At 33.8% G+C, this 16,190-nt stretch overlaps 1 protein-coding gene across 1 annotated transcript; it reads right to left on the reverse strand.

Moving 5' to 3' along the window:
• Positions 1-3,372: 3,372 nt before the first annotated feature.
• On the reverse strand, positions 3,373-14,594 carry LOC105039917 (uncharacterized). The gene is given in 11 exon segments (XM_073256603.1): positions 3,373-3,731; positions 4,030-4,150; positions 4,153-4,312; positions 4,417-4,486; positions 4,488-4,554; positions 4,557-4,669; positions 4,671-4,824; positions 5,811-6,127; positions 8,903-8,975; positions 9,067-9,219; positions 14,432-14,594. Coding segments are annotated over 11 exon segments (1,629 nt in total). The 3' UTR covers positions 3,373-3,493.
• Positions 14,595-16,190: the final 1,596 nt, after the last annotated feature.

Below are 16,190 nucleotides of genomic sequence, written 5' to 3' on the forward strand. Positions count from 1 at the left end.
AATAATATAAGTAAAATAAAAAAAATTGACTGGGCCAAGCTTGAGCCGGGCCTTGATCCTCGAACAGCCAATTTATCAAATGGAGAAATTCTTTCTACACTATAGGCGGTGAAGATAATGCAACATGGAGTGCACCACCTCGTCCGATTGGCCCACGTAGTCCCCATTTTTCAATGCATATTTAATATTTGTAGATCGACCTTTTCATTTAAAAATTTTATATGACGAAAATATTCTATCTTTTGCAAAAAATTATGACATCCGACCTGTAGGATATCATAATATTCACATCGAATGTCATAATTTTTCTACAATACAGGGATATTTTCGTCATTCAAAAATTTCAAATGAAAAAACCGACCTGTGGGCATTAAATACGCATTGGAAAGTGGTTGGACAAAAATATCCTTCTCATATTATAACATCCGAGGTAAAATATAACCTCGAATATCATAATTTTTTATAAAAAACCGAAATATTTTCGTCATAGAAAATTTTGAATGATGAAAATACTTTTGTTTTTTGGAAAAAAATTATGACATCCAAGGTGATATTATGATATTCGAGGTCAAAATATGACATCCGAAGTAGAAATATTTTCATCATACAAAAGTCGATCTATAAAATATTAAATATACATTAGAAAATGATGACTACATAGATCAATTAGATGAGATGGTACACTCTATATTGAATTTTTTATACCATCCATGATGTACAAAAAATTACACTTATCCAATGTGTCTACTTTCCAGGCCTGGGCCAGTCAAGCCTCAAACCTTTGGCCCAATCCCCAGCAATTGCATCTTGACAATACAAGGAACTTCTTTTCTTCCCAGGTCGGCCCCCAAACATTACCGGCCGTAAAGGCGCAAACTGCCCGGCCGCTGTACCACAAGAAATACTTAGTGTACCGCGGCCCGCAGTAATTGGCTCACACGTGGGGCTGGGTGCAGCATGAGAAAAATTTTTTTTTTTTCACGAACAGGGCGTGCGGAGCTGCACCGCGGGCGGTGCACTAAGTGTTTCTCTTGTATCAACCCACACCATGTGGGCCTAAACGCAGCCAATACAACAAACGTCCAATATACTAAATAATTAAAATAAAAAAAATATTTTATATTCGGATTTTCTGGATTTTGCTCATATTACAATGGTTTGATCGTCCGCATAAGAAAAAATCAAAAAAATGTGCCGGTGCGAGAAAGGTCCATGGGTCTCCTTCTCACCAGTTGACTGCCGGAACTGAGACTGGTATGTGGACTTACGAGCTCAAATATCGTAGAATTTAGACATGTTAAGCTGTCATGCTCCCTCGAGCTGCACTCAATTACCCTGAATTGCACTTCAAAACCATTCCTTCAGTATATGCTAATATATGAGCCTTTTTTTTCTTTTCTTTTTTTGTAATATTGCTAAGCGACCTGGTCACACAAAAATGCATGTGACTTTAAGACACAAAATTTGCTTCTCCTTGACACTCTTCGACAACCCTCCACACCCACCCCCCCCCCCCCCACACACAAAAACAAAAGGTAAAGTTTTATCAGGTTTCAAATTTTTTACATGTATACTCTCATAAGTATCTAATTTTACACAGGTATCTTTCCAAAAGCACAATTTGTAGGTGTACCTTTCAAAACCTATGGTTGACCAACCATCCGACATCTTCAAAACACGCGCGCGCGCGCGCGCACAACGCGCACAACCATCCGGTATTGTCAAAAAGTCGATGTTTAAGAATAAAAAGATTTATGTACCCTTGATCCAATGATAAAATACTTGAGTGCTTAACAATTTATTTAACTAAGGACACAACAGTCAAATCACAAGGCTTATTAAATTTTTTTAACTCAGGTAAACCCTAATTAACTTAAAGACGACCCAGGGTCTGTGACATGATAGGTATACATGCACATATAAAAGGTTTTGAATACCATACATACTAGCATCATGGAAAACGTATTCATGTAACATTGCAATAATGTACGTGCAAAAACCCCCTTCTTATTCTCCACGATGATTAGACGAGAGCATCACCATAAACCATCAAAACATATCACATCTATTTAGGACTATCCTTATGAAACCTCATTTACTCGGAATTTCCATGTAAGATCATCTTTACTATTATTTCAAACATTTCGTTTTTGCTTTTCTGACAACCTTTAACCATATTACCTCACGTTTTCTTCTCTTCCTACGTCCTTCTATACAGAGCGGAAAATATGTTCTTATCAGAACTCATTCAGATTTTTGCTATACATGTCTATATTATCTCAACCAATTCTCCATATTTTATTCTTAATTTTTACATCCTTAATAGTTTATTTAGATATATCTGCTTTTCATTCCATCCTCTCTAGTTTGATCATGCAATAGACCAAAGATGGTAATAAAAAGACACTAAACTAACTTATGCTTTTATATAAATCGTTAGATAAATCAACGTTTGGATTCTCCATAATTTTCTAGTGACATGAGGATCCGATGGTACTATTTTTTAAAAAACAAATTCTTTTGGTTATATAACACTCAAAATCTATTATATGAAGAAACTGCCACGATAGTGCAAGGCTGCAATTAGTGGACACCACTGGGTTCCTGTTGGCCACCTTCAGAGAATGGCTAAGGTCTGTTGACCGAATATTGACACCGCGCAGCCAATCTGGGAGCCTGAAGCCTCTCTCCTAGACGTGCCGAGAATCACCAGATGGAGAAATTATTGCATGCACCACCAGATGATATCAGAATCTGGGGGAAAAATCACATCCTCAAACTCCTCTAGTTTTAGACTCCAACAGGTCTCATCATAGAAGACAAAAAGTAAAATAAAATAAATAAATGCAATCTTCCCTACTTTATTATTATTATTTTTTTATTTTGCATTTCTCACATGTGCATGTGCATTGCATGTGGAAGGTACATGCACATCCAAACACATGCCACACACACGCCCTACATACACATATAAATGCGTGCATGATTACATACATGCAAGCGTGCAATCGAGGCATTCAGATTACCGGGCAGACAAATATACGCACATGATTGATATTTTGCAGTAACAGGATTTAAATTAAGATGTACTGCTGTGGAAAGACGGAGCTTTATAACATGACCACAACAGTGAGACAGTACCATGTACAAATGCTTAAGAACTAGAATTTTGGGCCTCAATTTGAAAAGTTTGTCAAGATTAGCAAGTTAGTTTAACGGTCATATTAAACTTGTATTATGACAGTAATCTGCGGGTCTCATTCCTGAATTTTCCGCAAACATGGTTTAACAGAGATTTAAACTTAAAAAGAGTGATATACTTTTAAACTTAAAAGTGCAAGAATCAAGAGTTCGAAGTAGATTCAATTCAAGGGTATAAAATTGGTACCTGTTTTCCTTCAAGTAAATTCAATTAGATGGGTGCTCCATTCTGAGAGCAGAACCGTAAGCAGATAGCGAATGTGGAAGAAAGTACATTAGAGATTTGACAAATCTATGAATTCATGTCAACAGGTTTATCCCTGAGGTGTAATATAGCATGGTGAAGCTCTTCTAGGTCTTCCAAATAGATCTGCTTCATGCGGAGATGCTTTTGAGAAGCCCCAATGAAATTGCTAATCTGTGACCCAGTCGACCACTGAGAATCAGATAATTTGCTCCTTAAATTCTGGCCAAATTCTGGTAGCAACTGAGCCGACCATTGACAATGATCAAGGCAAACATCATTCAGACTGGAAAAGGAGAAAAAAAAAAGGTAAATGAACAGTGAATTGGGGTAGCAATTACATACATCTATATATGTGTGCATAAAAGGGAGATGAACACAAATTTTCAGGAAGAACAGAATAAAAAACAAGTATGTTCTGGAAGTGATTGTCTCTGCGTGTGTCCATATGTGTAACTAGAAAAGAGATGCAGAAAATACAGCAGTACGCCATAGAAAATTACATGCATCGACAAAATAAGGTCTAATAAGAGACATTGAACACAAATGGGGAAAGAAAAAGAAATGATGATCAGGTTTCCTACCGCTTCACTATCGTTTGTGCACTCGAGCTATCCTTAACTCTGAACATGACATCAACAGCACCCTCTTCTGTCCTTGCAAGACCCAACACATGCCCGCATGACATGCACATTGAGTGTATGCTGGCTCAGTTATCTCAATGCGAATGTTGGTTATTCTAACTGCAACATTTTCTGGGGATTGAGCACCTTGGATTTTTAGGGATCGAACACCTCGGACTGGTAAGTGACAGTTCTTCACAGTAATCCGCTCAGCTCCAAGTGCTCTCTCCTTTGATTCCACACTCTGAAAAATTTTGATGGTTCATATTTTAATATAAAACAAATCTGCAGCTAAATCAATAAGATTTGGCAGTTAAATTGCAAAAAAAAAAAAAAAAAGGCATAAACCTTAAATTTAACATGGCAGCTGGTAAGATGATCGTCAGTTCTCATAGAAGCGCTCAGAACCTCTCCATATTGAGACTGCTTCCCTCAAATCTAGGAGGCTGATATTTGAGGGTATCTTATCAACAATTATAGAGGAAAGCTCACGTGTTTTTCAATAGTGTTAGCTGCAAATTTCCACTTTTCAGCTTAAATTTTGGTACTTAAAACATTCTTACAATCTTCGAGGTTGGAAATTGTACCTGGATGACTGCTTCCTAGTGAGGGAAGTCATCATGTGAGGCATTTTCCTAGGGATATCATGTCTTTATGAAGTTATAGGAGGCGTTTGGTATCGGATGATCCATCCAAGATCAAAAGTGATGTAGATGGAGATGATGAGATCACCGCATTTGGTTGCACCATGATGATCTTATGTAACAGTGATTTTAAATTAATCTCATTCCTCAAATCACCCCCTAACCTAGTGATGGAGTATCTGCCTTGAGATCGGAAATCCAATATCACCCCCAGACAGTGATCTTAGGCTGAAATATAAGGACAAAAATATCTCACAATCTAGAAAAAAAATTGGTATATCAATATACCGTTAATATATTACATCAATTATATATAAATATATTATATTATATTGATATTATATATTATATTTATGATATATATTATTCTTGCCATATTAAGATTCAATGATAATTTTAAATTAAAATAAAAATATCTTATGGTACCTTGTATTTATATAATAAAAATTTTTAATATATTACTTCTATTTGCATTATTTTTCTAATCAAAATAAATATTCATATTAATAAATAATATATTATAAGTATAAATAAAAATATTATTTTTGGACTGATAAATATATTTTTATAGAATCTATTAATTATTAATATATTAATAAATATAATAAAATTTTATTTATAATATATTATATATGATTAATAAATATATTTTTATGAATATATTATGGATAATTTTGGTATTATATAGTTAGTGATCTTGGATTCTCATAGAATACCAAACAAATTACTCATGGATATCTGAGGATCTTTAATCATTGGACGGTGACCTATCAAATTAGTGATCTTAGATCACTGATGATCATATTCCCACACGATTGGTAAGATCACCAGTGATCCCATTTGGATCACCAAACACTATCATAGTGGATTTCTGGGATCCATGCATTTAGGTATCCTTGGAGGTCCTTCATATCGAATAATATGGCAATTCTGAAGTCAGAAGTCACCCTAAGTGAAACATGCATAGCACGATGCATAAATCTCAATGGATCTCACAATCTGTGGTTCATAAAACAAGTCGACCTCCTCTGATAGAGAAAAGTCAATGCCAGAGGAGAATTGAAGTCGGTCTATGCTGTTGCACACAATAGATATGACCATTTGCCGATACACTTTGTAAGACATACATGGGATGAAACGTGATAAAAGGGGCAAAATGGACCTTCCAATGTGGCAGGCATATTAAAGATACCTCATGCATTTGTTTTGTCAATCCAAAGCTGAGCTCATCACTTTCTGATATTGATGGACCCAATTCAGCAAAGGCATCTGCATCTCCAATGGAATTTGGTGGTGAAGGCTTCAGATTTTCAGCCACCTCAACTTCATGTTTTGGAGAAGATGACTGATATGTTGAAGACATGGCGGTGTGCAAATTCCTCCATGGCCTCATATCATGCATCTCAGAAGAAGATCTGACAAAATTGTTAACTCCACCATAATAAGTAATCCCATCAAAAGGAGCATTAATTTAGAATCCACTCATTTTGTATATCATCTGCAGTGTTGTTTTTTGGTATATATAGGGATATTAGAGTCAGTGCAGTCTTGTTGTGAACAAGACACTCAGAATAGTTGATGGCAAATTCTCCACAATCACCATTGTAATAAATTTCAGGACCTAACTCAGAAACATGTGACTACTGATAAAAATCAAAGCCTCAGATTGTTTCCAAGGAGATCAAGATGTTGCAACTGAAATGACCATCAGAATGTGTATAAACATTAGAACTTGGAAGAAAAAGAAATGATTATGTACAAAACATTCATAAGAAAGCCAACAAAGTGGAAGGCCTTTTCAATGTGTAGGGAGAAAAATTTGGCACTTCCAATGTGAAACTTTACATGGTCAAATAAAGACCAACTACATGTTAAGCATTTTACTTACAGCATGAATGACACTGATCGAAACTAAGATGCTTGGATAAGAAACCAAAGGAGAGAATAAAAATAGGATAAAAAGTGAGCTTGAGCATAGATCAGCAAGGAGATAAACTTTCCTTTAACAAATAAGTGGAGATTTTTGCAAAATGACAGTAAAGGGAAAATGTTTGAAATAAAAGCTTATCCTTAACATGAATGGAAAGAAAGTACTATTATGCAAGGGAGAATTTAAAAGCCATGATAAAGAAAATGTAGGAACCAACACCAATATAAATTGGATTGGCTACATCTGCATTTACTACAAATAAGAGCCATCAATGAGGCATATGATTCAGATTGGATGAAATGGTGCAGTGTGCTTATGCAAAGGTAGCCCTTGATAGCATCAATATTAGCACAAGATAACAGCGTCAATGTTTTATGGAAAATCTGAGACAAAACGATTGTAATGTAAAAGAATCTAACTGCATCATATATGAGGCCAACAGTAAAAAGGTAAAAAATAACTGTTGTCGGGCCCTTGATAGCATCAGTATCAGCACAAGATAAGAGTGGAACATCTGAGACAAAATAAATGTCATGTAAGAAAATCCAAATGCACCATATATGGGACCAACAATGCCACCAGGTGCAACGACTCACGTGAATGGATAGTGTTGTTGATCATACAGTAAACAAGAGTCAAAATCTTAAGGAAGGTAGCCATGATATAGGCAAATCTTGGAGGCTGGCTCTATGATTTCTTTTCCATCATAAGTTTCTATGTGAAGCCTATGCCTCTGAATAATGCAACTAGGGGTGAGCATGATCCGGTTTGGACCAATTTCATGCTCAAACCTAAGCCCAACCAGTCCTAAATGGTTTGACATTTCTAAAAACCAAATCGGACTAATAGAAGATTGAAACCAAACCAAACCAATATGATTTAAATGGTCCGGTTTGATTTGGTTTACCGATTTATATTATTATTATTATTATTATTTTTGTGATTCAAGAAGACTTGTTTCCTTTTCACATAAGAGTACCATCAACAAAATTTATCAAGTAAAATAAATTAAATTGACATAAGATATTGTCACTTAACAAAATGAAATTCTTAAACAAATACCACCATTAAAGATTAAGATAAAGATCTCCAACACATTACAAAAAAAATAAATAATCCAGTAAGTAAAACACTTAGGGTTTAAGGCTAATCAACACAACACCAAATTGATAAACAACACCATAAATCCAGAATTATTTTCTAATACATTAATACTCCAACATAAACAACACCCTAATCAAAATGATGTCATTTTATTAAGCCAGTCCGGTTCGGTTTGAGAACGGTTTTATTTACTAACAAACCTGAACCAATCCAAATCTATTTTTTATATGTCAAGAATCAACCAAACTAAGTCAAATAAAATTTTAAACCAAACGAAACCTGCGGTTTGGTTCGGTTTCACCGTTTGATTGGTTCAGGTTCGATTTTTGTTCATCCCTAAATGCAACATTAAGTCAGATTTTATTTTCTTTCCTTGTTTCCTCTCTTCTTCACCACCCTTTGCAGAATTCATCCTTGACCCATATTAATCATGTGCATATTATATCAAATATTTCCTTGTCGCCTTTTCTTCCACCTAATGCTAATCTCATTCTTCACAAAATATTACCGCGGCACTTATCAGAGGAGGTTAATATAATTCCAGAAATAAACACCTTAAATACTGTTAAACCTGCTAAAGAACATAATCACACAACCATCCCACTGATGGATAGCAACCAGTGTTTAATCATGCTCTTTAGCACCTCGGTTGTTCTCAGGTTCAACAGAGATTAATAGATCAGTTTTTGCAAAATGCAATCTCCTTACCACCATTCAGAACAGGTGGCTTCGACTGGTCTATTGCTACTTGTCTAAACAAAAGCCAGATAAAACTCTAGACCACCTTCGAGCATCCTTATATTCTGACAACCTTGCAACAACCTACGAGGAACTATGAAGTATAGATTTTGAAACCATATGATTGCTTATATTACACCCCAGAAATAGAAGAGAGAGAGAGAGAGAGAGGGAAAAAAGGGTCCAAATCCTTGTTAGAAGTCCGGGCTAATAGTGATAAAATTGTAAACAGAAACGTCCAATATCTCCTCCCAAAATTTCAGTTCTGCATCACCCAACAACCCTAAAACAAGTGCCAAAAACCGATGTGCTTCACCAAATTCGTAGGGAAACCAACTAGAACACCGAACTAAGGCCCGGAAAGAAGATCCAGGACGGAAAATTTTGCCAGGAAAAAAACCCTAAAAGGAGTTCCTACCGAGTCTTGGAGCCCTCCCTACCATTCGCGAAGGGGAAATTGGACGCGACTTCGGAAACGCCCCTCCTCCTACCTACGAAGATTCGAAAAGCAGAGAGTTTTAAGAGATTACGAGCCGTGAGATTAGGATTGGGGTTAGCGTTAGGTTTTGGGAGGTCTCTCACCAGAGGAGGAGAGGCCAGGAGGCGAAGCTTTGAATCCGACCAGTCTCCTGAGCATTTTCAGCGGCGGCGGCAAAAGCCCAGCCGCAGATGCCAGGGAGGAGGGCGTTTTAGCAAGGGTTTTAGTGACGCCGTTATCAGATGTTATAACGGCCTCTGTACAAACCGTAGGTGATAACGGAAATAACGGTCGGTCTCCAACCTTCTGACAGCTAAAATTAATTTTTTTTTATGTATACACCTTCCTAAACATTGAGAAGACGTTCGATTAATTATTAAAAAAATATTTGTTTAGTTTTTAATTTTTAAAAAATAAAAATTAAAAAATAATATTTGATAATATTATGAAAAGTAAAAAATCAAAATCAAAATAATCAAAATAATTATTTTATATGTAAAGTAAAAATTTTTTATTTTTTAAAATATTTTTTTTCTTCCTCACGTCTAAAATACCAAATCAAAAAGTAAGTGTCCGAATCCTTCTCCTTCGTCGAGCTCTTCACCTCCCCACCCCCTTCTCCCTCTCTTTCTGAACTTTTCTCCCTCATCAAGCTCTTCGCCTGCTATCCCTGAAGGTTGCTTTTTGCTTTATAGCAACGTAGTTACCAAACATATTTTTTACTTTTATTCTATAGTAAAAATAAATAAAAAATAAAAAATATTTTTTAAAAAACAAAAATCAAAAAGTGTAACTATATGCACCCTCAAATTTGCGTAAATATACTTTCAAAATTTAAATTTATATGTATACCCTTATAAAATATTTATTTTGTATATATATCTTTTTTTTATAAATATACCCACATCATTTAATACTGTTAAAAAATTAACAGTTTAAAATTTAAATGACTAAAATATCTTTATGGATAAATGTGCAAAAAAAATTTATAAGAATATATATACAAATAGTAATTTTATAAGGATATTCATGCAAATTCGAATATTTAGAAGGATATACACGTAAAAACTTTTAATTTAATTTTTATCTATTTTATCTAGATGGATTCAAACCCTGTTACTCTACAATATAGTAACATATTATATAATATAACAACATAATGATGATATTATATAATATTTTATATATTAAAATACTATATTATATTTTATTTTTATGTAAAATGGGACGATTATGTCTATCTTATAATAGCATGATATATCTTATATATTTCACAAAGATATTTTTGATAAAAATTTTTAAAATAAAATATAATAAAATTATAAATTTTTATTATTACATAATGTCCAAATATACAACTATATCTATTCAATGCAAATATATAAGCTATTCATCTAATATTAGGTTTAGATATTTTTCTTAGAAGCATATTATTATATATTAGAGGAAACATGGATAGTTACGATATGTCTATTTTTTAGATAAAATAATTTTAATCTATCATTTGATAAAAAGATCAGTTTATCTATATAAATTAATAAATCAAATAAATTTATTATTTTAATTCTATATATTAATTTTTCTCTATTAGAATAAGAAAAAAATTAACAAACCAAGAGAGATGCATTTATGTTAAAGATTTTTTTGTATATATATCCTTCCAAATATTCAAATTTATGTGAATACTTTAATAAATTACTATTTACATATATATCTCTATAAATTTTTTTTTGCACATCTATCCATAAGGATATTTTAGTCATTTTAATTTTAAATCGTTAATTTTTAATGGTATTAGATGATATAGGTATATATACAAAAAAAGATATTTTATGAAGGTATACATGCAGATATCAATTTTGAAAGGGTATTTATGCAAATTTGAATGTTTGAAAGAATATACATGTTAAAAAATTTTAAAATTATTTAAATATTTTAAATATAAAATTATATAATTAAATTAAAAAAATTATTTAATTTTTTTAAAAAATATAGGAACATCTTTTCAACTTTAGCTTAATTTTACATATACCATTTATACTTTAAAAAATATCAAACTGACCATAGTCATCAATATGTTTCAATATGATCTAATCATTCACTTATCAATAAATGATATTATTTTTTTCTTTTAATGAACAGAAATATCTTTTACTCATGGACAGACTTGGAGGAGAAAGAAGAAGAAGAGGAAGAGAGAGCCACCATGGAGGGAGATCGTTAATGGATAGCTTGAAGAGGAGGAAGAGAGGAGGTGATTAATCAGAGAGAAGGGAGGAAGAGGATGAGAAAGGGGGAGAGAAAAAGAAAAGGATGAGAACGAGGAGGGGGGCTGCATGGAAGGAGATGGCTTATAGACAGTTTGGAGGAAGAGGAGGGAGGAGATCAATAGAAGAGGAGGAAGAAGGAAGAAGGGAGGAAGAGGAGGAGGAAGGGGAGGCGATAGAGGAATGGGTGGAGGTGGAGGAAGCTCCCATGGAGAAGAATGGGTGAGGAGGAAAAAGAGGAAGAAAGAGGGATATCGCAATAGAGGAGAAGGGGATCAATTAGAGAGGAGAAAGGAGGAAAGAGGGAGGAAGGAGAAGAAAGAGGAGGTGGTGGAGGAATTGGTGGAGGTGGAGAGAATCATCGTGGAAGAAAAAAAATGGATGAGGAGGAAGAGAAGAAGGAAGGAGGAGGGAGAAAAGGGACGCTGACAATAAAGGATGAGGAGATCAATTAGAGAAGAGGGAGGAGGAGGAGGAATGAGAGGCAGTGGAAAAATGGGTGAAGGTGAAAGGAGCTACTATGGAGGAGGAGAAATGGGCGAGAAAGGGGAGGAGAGAGAAAGAAGATCTCCGATAATGGAAGAGGGAATCAATCAGAGAGGAGGGAGAATGAAGGAAAGAGGAAGTAGAAATAAGGATATTTTTATCATTTTATAAAATAATGGTGTCATGTGATGGTTACATGATGCCATTTTATTAACGGAGATAGATGACTGGACTATATTGAAATATTTCGATAACTGAAAGGATCGATTTAATATTTTTTTTGAAGTACATAGGTGTAAGTAAAATTGGATTAAAGTTGAGAAAATATTTTTTTAATTTTAAAGATACAGTTATCCTATCATTGTTTCTTATGTTGATTTTATTCTTGCTCAACGAGAGAAAAATAAATTTAGTTTTTTGACCAAGTAACATGCATATTATAATAACAATAAATAAAACCAAAACTAAAAGAATTTTTTTTTTAATTTTAATGCTGATCAAATCTATATCAGATAGTGAAAAATACTATCCTCATTTGATTTAACGTGGCTAAGGAAATAAATTAGATATTATCCTAATTTGTATCCTTCTTCTTGGTTTATAAACATATCTAATGCTAACTTATTTCCAAAAGCAGTAAAAAAAGCTCTAAGTCTTTTTATGCTTATTTAAAGAGAAATCACCCTTTACTTATTTATTTATTTATTTATTTATTTGTGATGGGTTTGGTTCCCATTCAAGAAACTTTCGATGCGGTAAAAACTAAGTCGCAGGAAGATCAACATGAATAACAAATGATCTCCCTTCAAAAAACAAAAAAAAGACATTAATGACAAATGATGTTTACCAGTGATGAGGTGATTCGCAGCAAAGGGGATGGTTCTGAAAGGCTTCATAGGAAAGAAGAAGTCCGAATCTTTGCTTATGTTCTACCAAACCAAGAAACATCCAGCATTTGTAAGTAGAAAACAATCTAAAGAAAGCATTGCCAAAGCTTAGCTCAATTGAGTTAGTGCTCTCTGTACTTGAGATGTTGTCGAAAGCTCTCAACTGTTTCATGTTCCACCAATTATGAAATATTCAATGCAAGGAACCGCAATTTCAAGTAGTCATGTTCAATAGGGAAAAAGGAGACATTCCAACTTTTATGGGGCATAGCATTAAATATGTGAACAAATAACTAGGAAGGCTAAAAATTTTAGAATATTTTCCTTCTAGGATTGAAATTATTTATATTCATATTTGTTTTGTCAGATGAATATAAATATAGATATTATTTAGATACAAAAATTCATATCCATATTCATTTTAAATAGATATCAATATAATTCAAATATCGAAAGTATAGATATAATTATGAATATTAGTTGAATAATTAAATTTTATAGCTATAGAATTAAAAAAATTACTAAATAGATGATAAATCAAGTTAACAGCATGTTCATATAGTTGTATATTTTTTTAAAAATTAATAAGTGTTATATAAAATTATATAAAGTTACACAGATTCGGATATTTGGATATGGATCGGATAGTTGTCCATCTATATTCATTTTTGTTTAATGGATATGGATACAGATATTAATCAAATACTCAAATTTCTGTTCATATTCGGATTGATTCGGATACGAAAATAGATCCGGACAAATATTATCCATACTATTTTTACCTCTATTTTCTTCGCATATTAAATTTACAGTAACACTACAACTACTCACTTTGGGTGATAAGATAAACTCTTAGAGATGAGGTGAATGACATTCTCTAATCATCCTGCCCTGTGGGTTATGGAGGTCTAAAGCATTGCTCTTAAATCTGATTCATTGGCCTCTCTTTTGCTTTTAATGAACCAACTATATCTATGAAGTCATAGACTCCGTCAATATCTGCCTTTAGTTAATATAATAATATATTTTATAGCTTTGTTGTCCTTTTATATATTACACATCATGCAATGATTTTTTAAAATTATAAATTTGGAAGCCAATGACAAACAATTCATGCATTTTGTTTGTTTGGTTTATCAATTGCACGAACAATAACATGCAACCCAACATAATCTTTCCTAGGAGCAAGAAGATAGATTCGAGTTCTCTCCATATACTTCATCAAAGATCATATAAGAATCTTAAAAGCTTTGCAATGAATTGGTGTAATATTTTATTAAAAGTTTAGAGTATCGCAGGTCAGAGGATATAAGCTCCTAGGTTGCATTTGGTGCATTGCCGGATAATCTTAATCTAGATTATCTGGTAATCTTGATTACCTACAATCTGGATAGATTGCTAGTAATATTGATTACTGTATTTGGTACATGCAGATAATGTTGCAGTAAAATTATTGAAAATCTTAATTGACATGTTTGGTATAACAATTAGATTATTAATAATGTAACATCAAATTCTCAAAAATCTTTAAATCAAATTATTAGTTTAACTTTTTAAACTATTTATTTAATTTTTTTAATGATAAAAATTATTATATAAAAAAATATTATTTTTTAATACTTATTATTATTTTTATTATTATTTTTCTTTCTTCTCCTTCTCCCGCACGCCACACCTCAACACCCCCCTCCCCCCACTCCTGACAGCCCCCAGCTGCTCTGCACACCCTACCCCTTGTAGCACCCTGTCCGTTGCACCTCTGGCACCTCCCCCCGGCTGTCTGCGCCTCCTCCCACCCTCCTGCACTACCTCCTAGTCCCCTGGCGAACTCGCACCCCGCGTCCCCCCGCAGCTGCCTCCATCGCCACTCTCACCCACCCCACCAATCCCCCACATCCCACCCTCCGCGGCCCCCCACACGTCGTGCCTCCAGCACCGCACCCCGGCCCCCCGATAAAGAGCTGTCACCACATCCTCAGGCTTGCACCCCATTGCCGCCTCATCCAACTCTGTCGCCCGCCAGTACGAGCAAGGAGACGACGACGAAGAGCATCTCATCCAGCTCCACTGTCACCTCACCCACCGCTCCCCAACGAAGAGCGTCAAAGAGACGACGGCGGTCCATCGATCGGTTGGTTTTTGACTGTCGTCGGTCGAATTTTGTAGAGGAGGGCGCTGATTTTGGCCTCCCTCTTTTCGCTGTCCATTGTGAGGAAGAAGATCGTTCGGATTTTTTTAAGATATTTTTGTCCAAAAAATTATTACAAGATTACCAACTATGTGGTAATCTGGATAGCCATCCCTCCTAAAGGCAATCTAGATTGCCTCTTGGGAGGCAATCCCGATTGTCACTTAAAAGACATACGAAACGCAGTAATATGGTAGGCCCCAAATTGCCAACTACCAAATGCAACGTTGGATTCAGAAGGCTTTTGCTATTGTCACTAGACATAAGGGAGAAATAGGACTAGAATTTTGGGAAAATCAAAATCCAACCCTAGATTGATATTGGATCTTATCTAAGTTTGATGTAATGTTCTTGAGTAACTCTTTATGCACCACCTGCGGTGTAGAAAATCTGACATGGAGTGCACCTCTCTTCTGATTGGACCACGTAGCCACCACTTCGTGATGCACATTTAATGTCTGCAGATTGACATTTTCGTTTAAAAATTTTGCATGACAAAAATATCCCTATCTAAAATTATGACATCTCTTCATAAAAAATCTTTTATGACTTTCTGATATCTTATATAACTTTCTGTAAGTGATTTTCTGTGAATATATATGACTTCTTGTGAATATATATGACTTTCTGTGACTTCTTGTGAACATATATGATTTTCTTTGACTTCTTGTGAACATATATGACTTCTTGTGAATATATATAACTTTCGATGACTTTCTGTAAACATATATAACTTTCTGTGAATATATATGACTTCTTGTGAATATATATTACTTTCTGTAACTTTCTGTGAATATATATAATTTTCTATGAACATATATGATTTTTTATGAATATATATAATTTTTTGTGAATATATATAATTTTTTATAAATATATATAATTTTTTATAAATATATATGACTTTCTGTGAATATATATGATTTTTTATGAATATATATAATTTTTCGTGAACATATGTGACTTCTTGTGAACATATATATTGACAGAAAGTCATATATATTCACAAGAAGCCATATATGTTCACAGAAAGTCATATATATTGACAGAAAGTCATATATATTCATAAGAAGTCATATATGCTCACAAAAAATCATATATATTCACAAGAAGTCATATATATTCATAGAAAGTCATATGACAGGAAATCATATATATTCACATGAAGTCATATGACAAAAAGTTATATATATTCATAGGAAGTCATATATACTCACAGAAAGTCACAGAAAGTCATATATATTCACAAGAAGTCATATATATTCATAGAAAGTCATATGACAGGAAGTCATATATATTCATATGAAGTCATATGACAGAAAGTCATATATATTCACAGGAAGTCATATATATTCACAGAAAGTCATATAATAGGAAGTCATATAAGATATCAGGAAGTT

The sequence above is a fragment of the Elaeis guineensis genome, chromosome 1, assembly GCF_000442705.2.
Source record: "Elaeis guineensis isolate ETL-2024a chromosome 1, EG11, whole genome shotgun sequence".
NCBI classification, from domain to species: Eukaryota; Viridiplantae; Streptophyta; class Magnoliopsida; order Arecales; family Arecaceae; genus Elaeis; species Elaeis guineensis.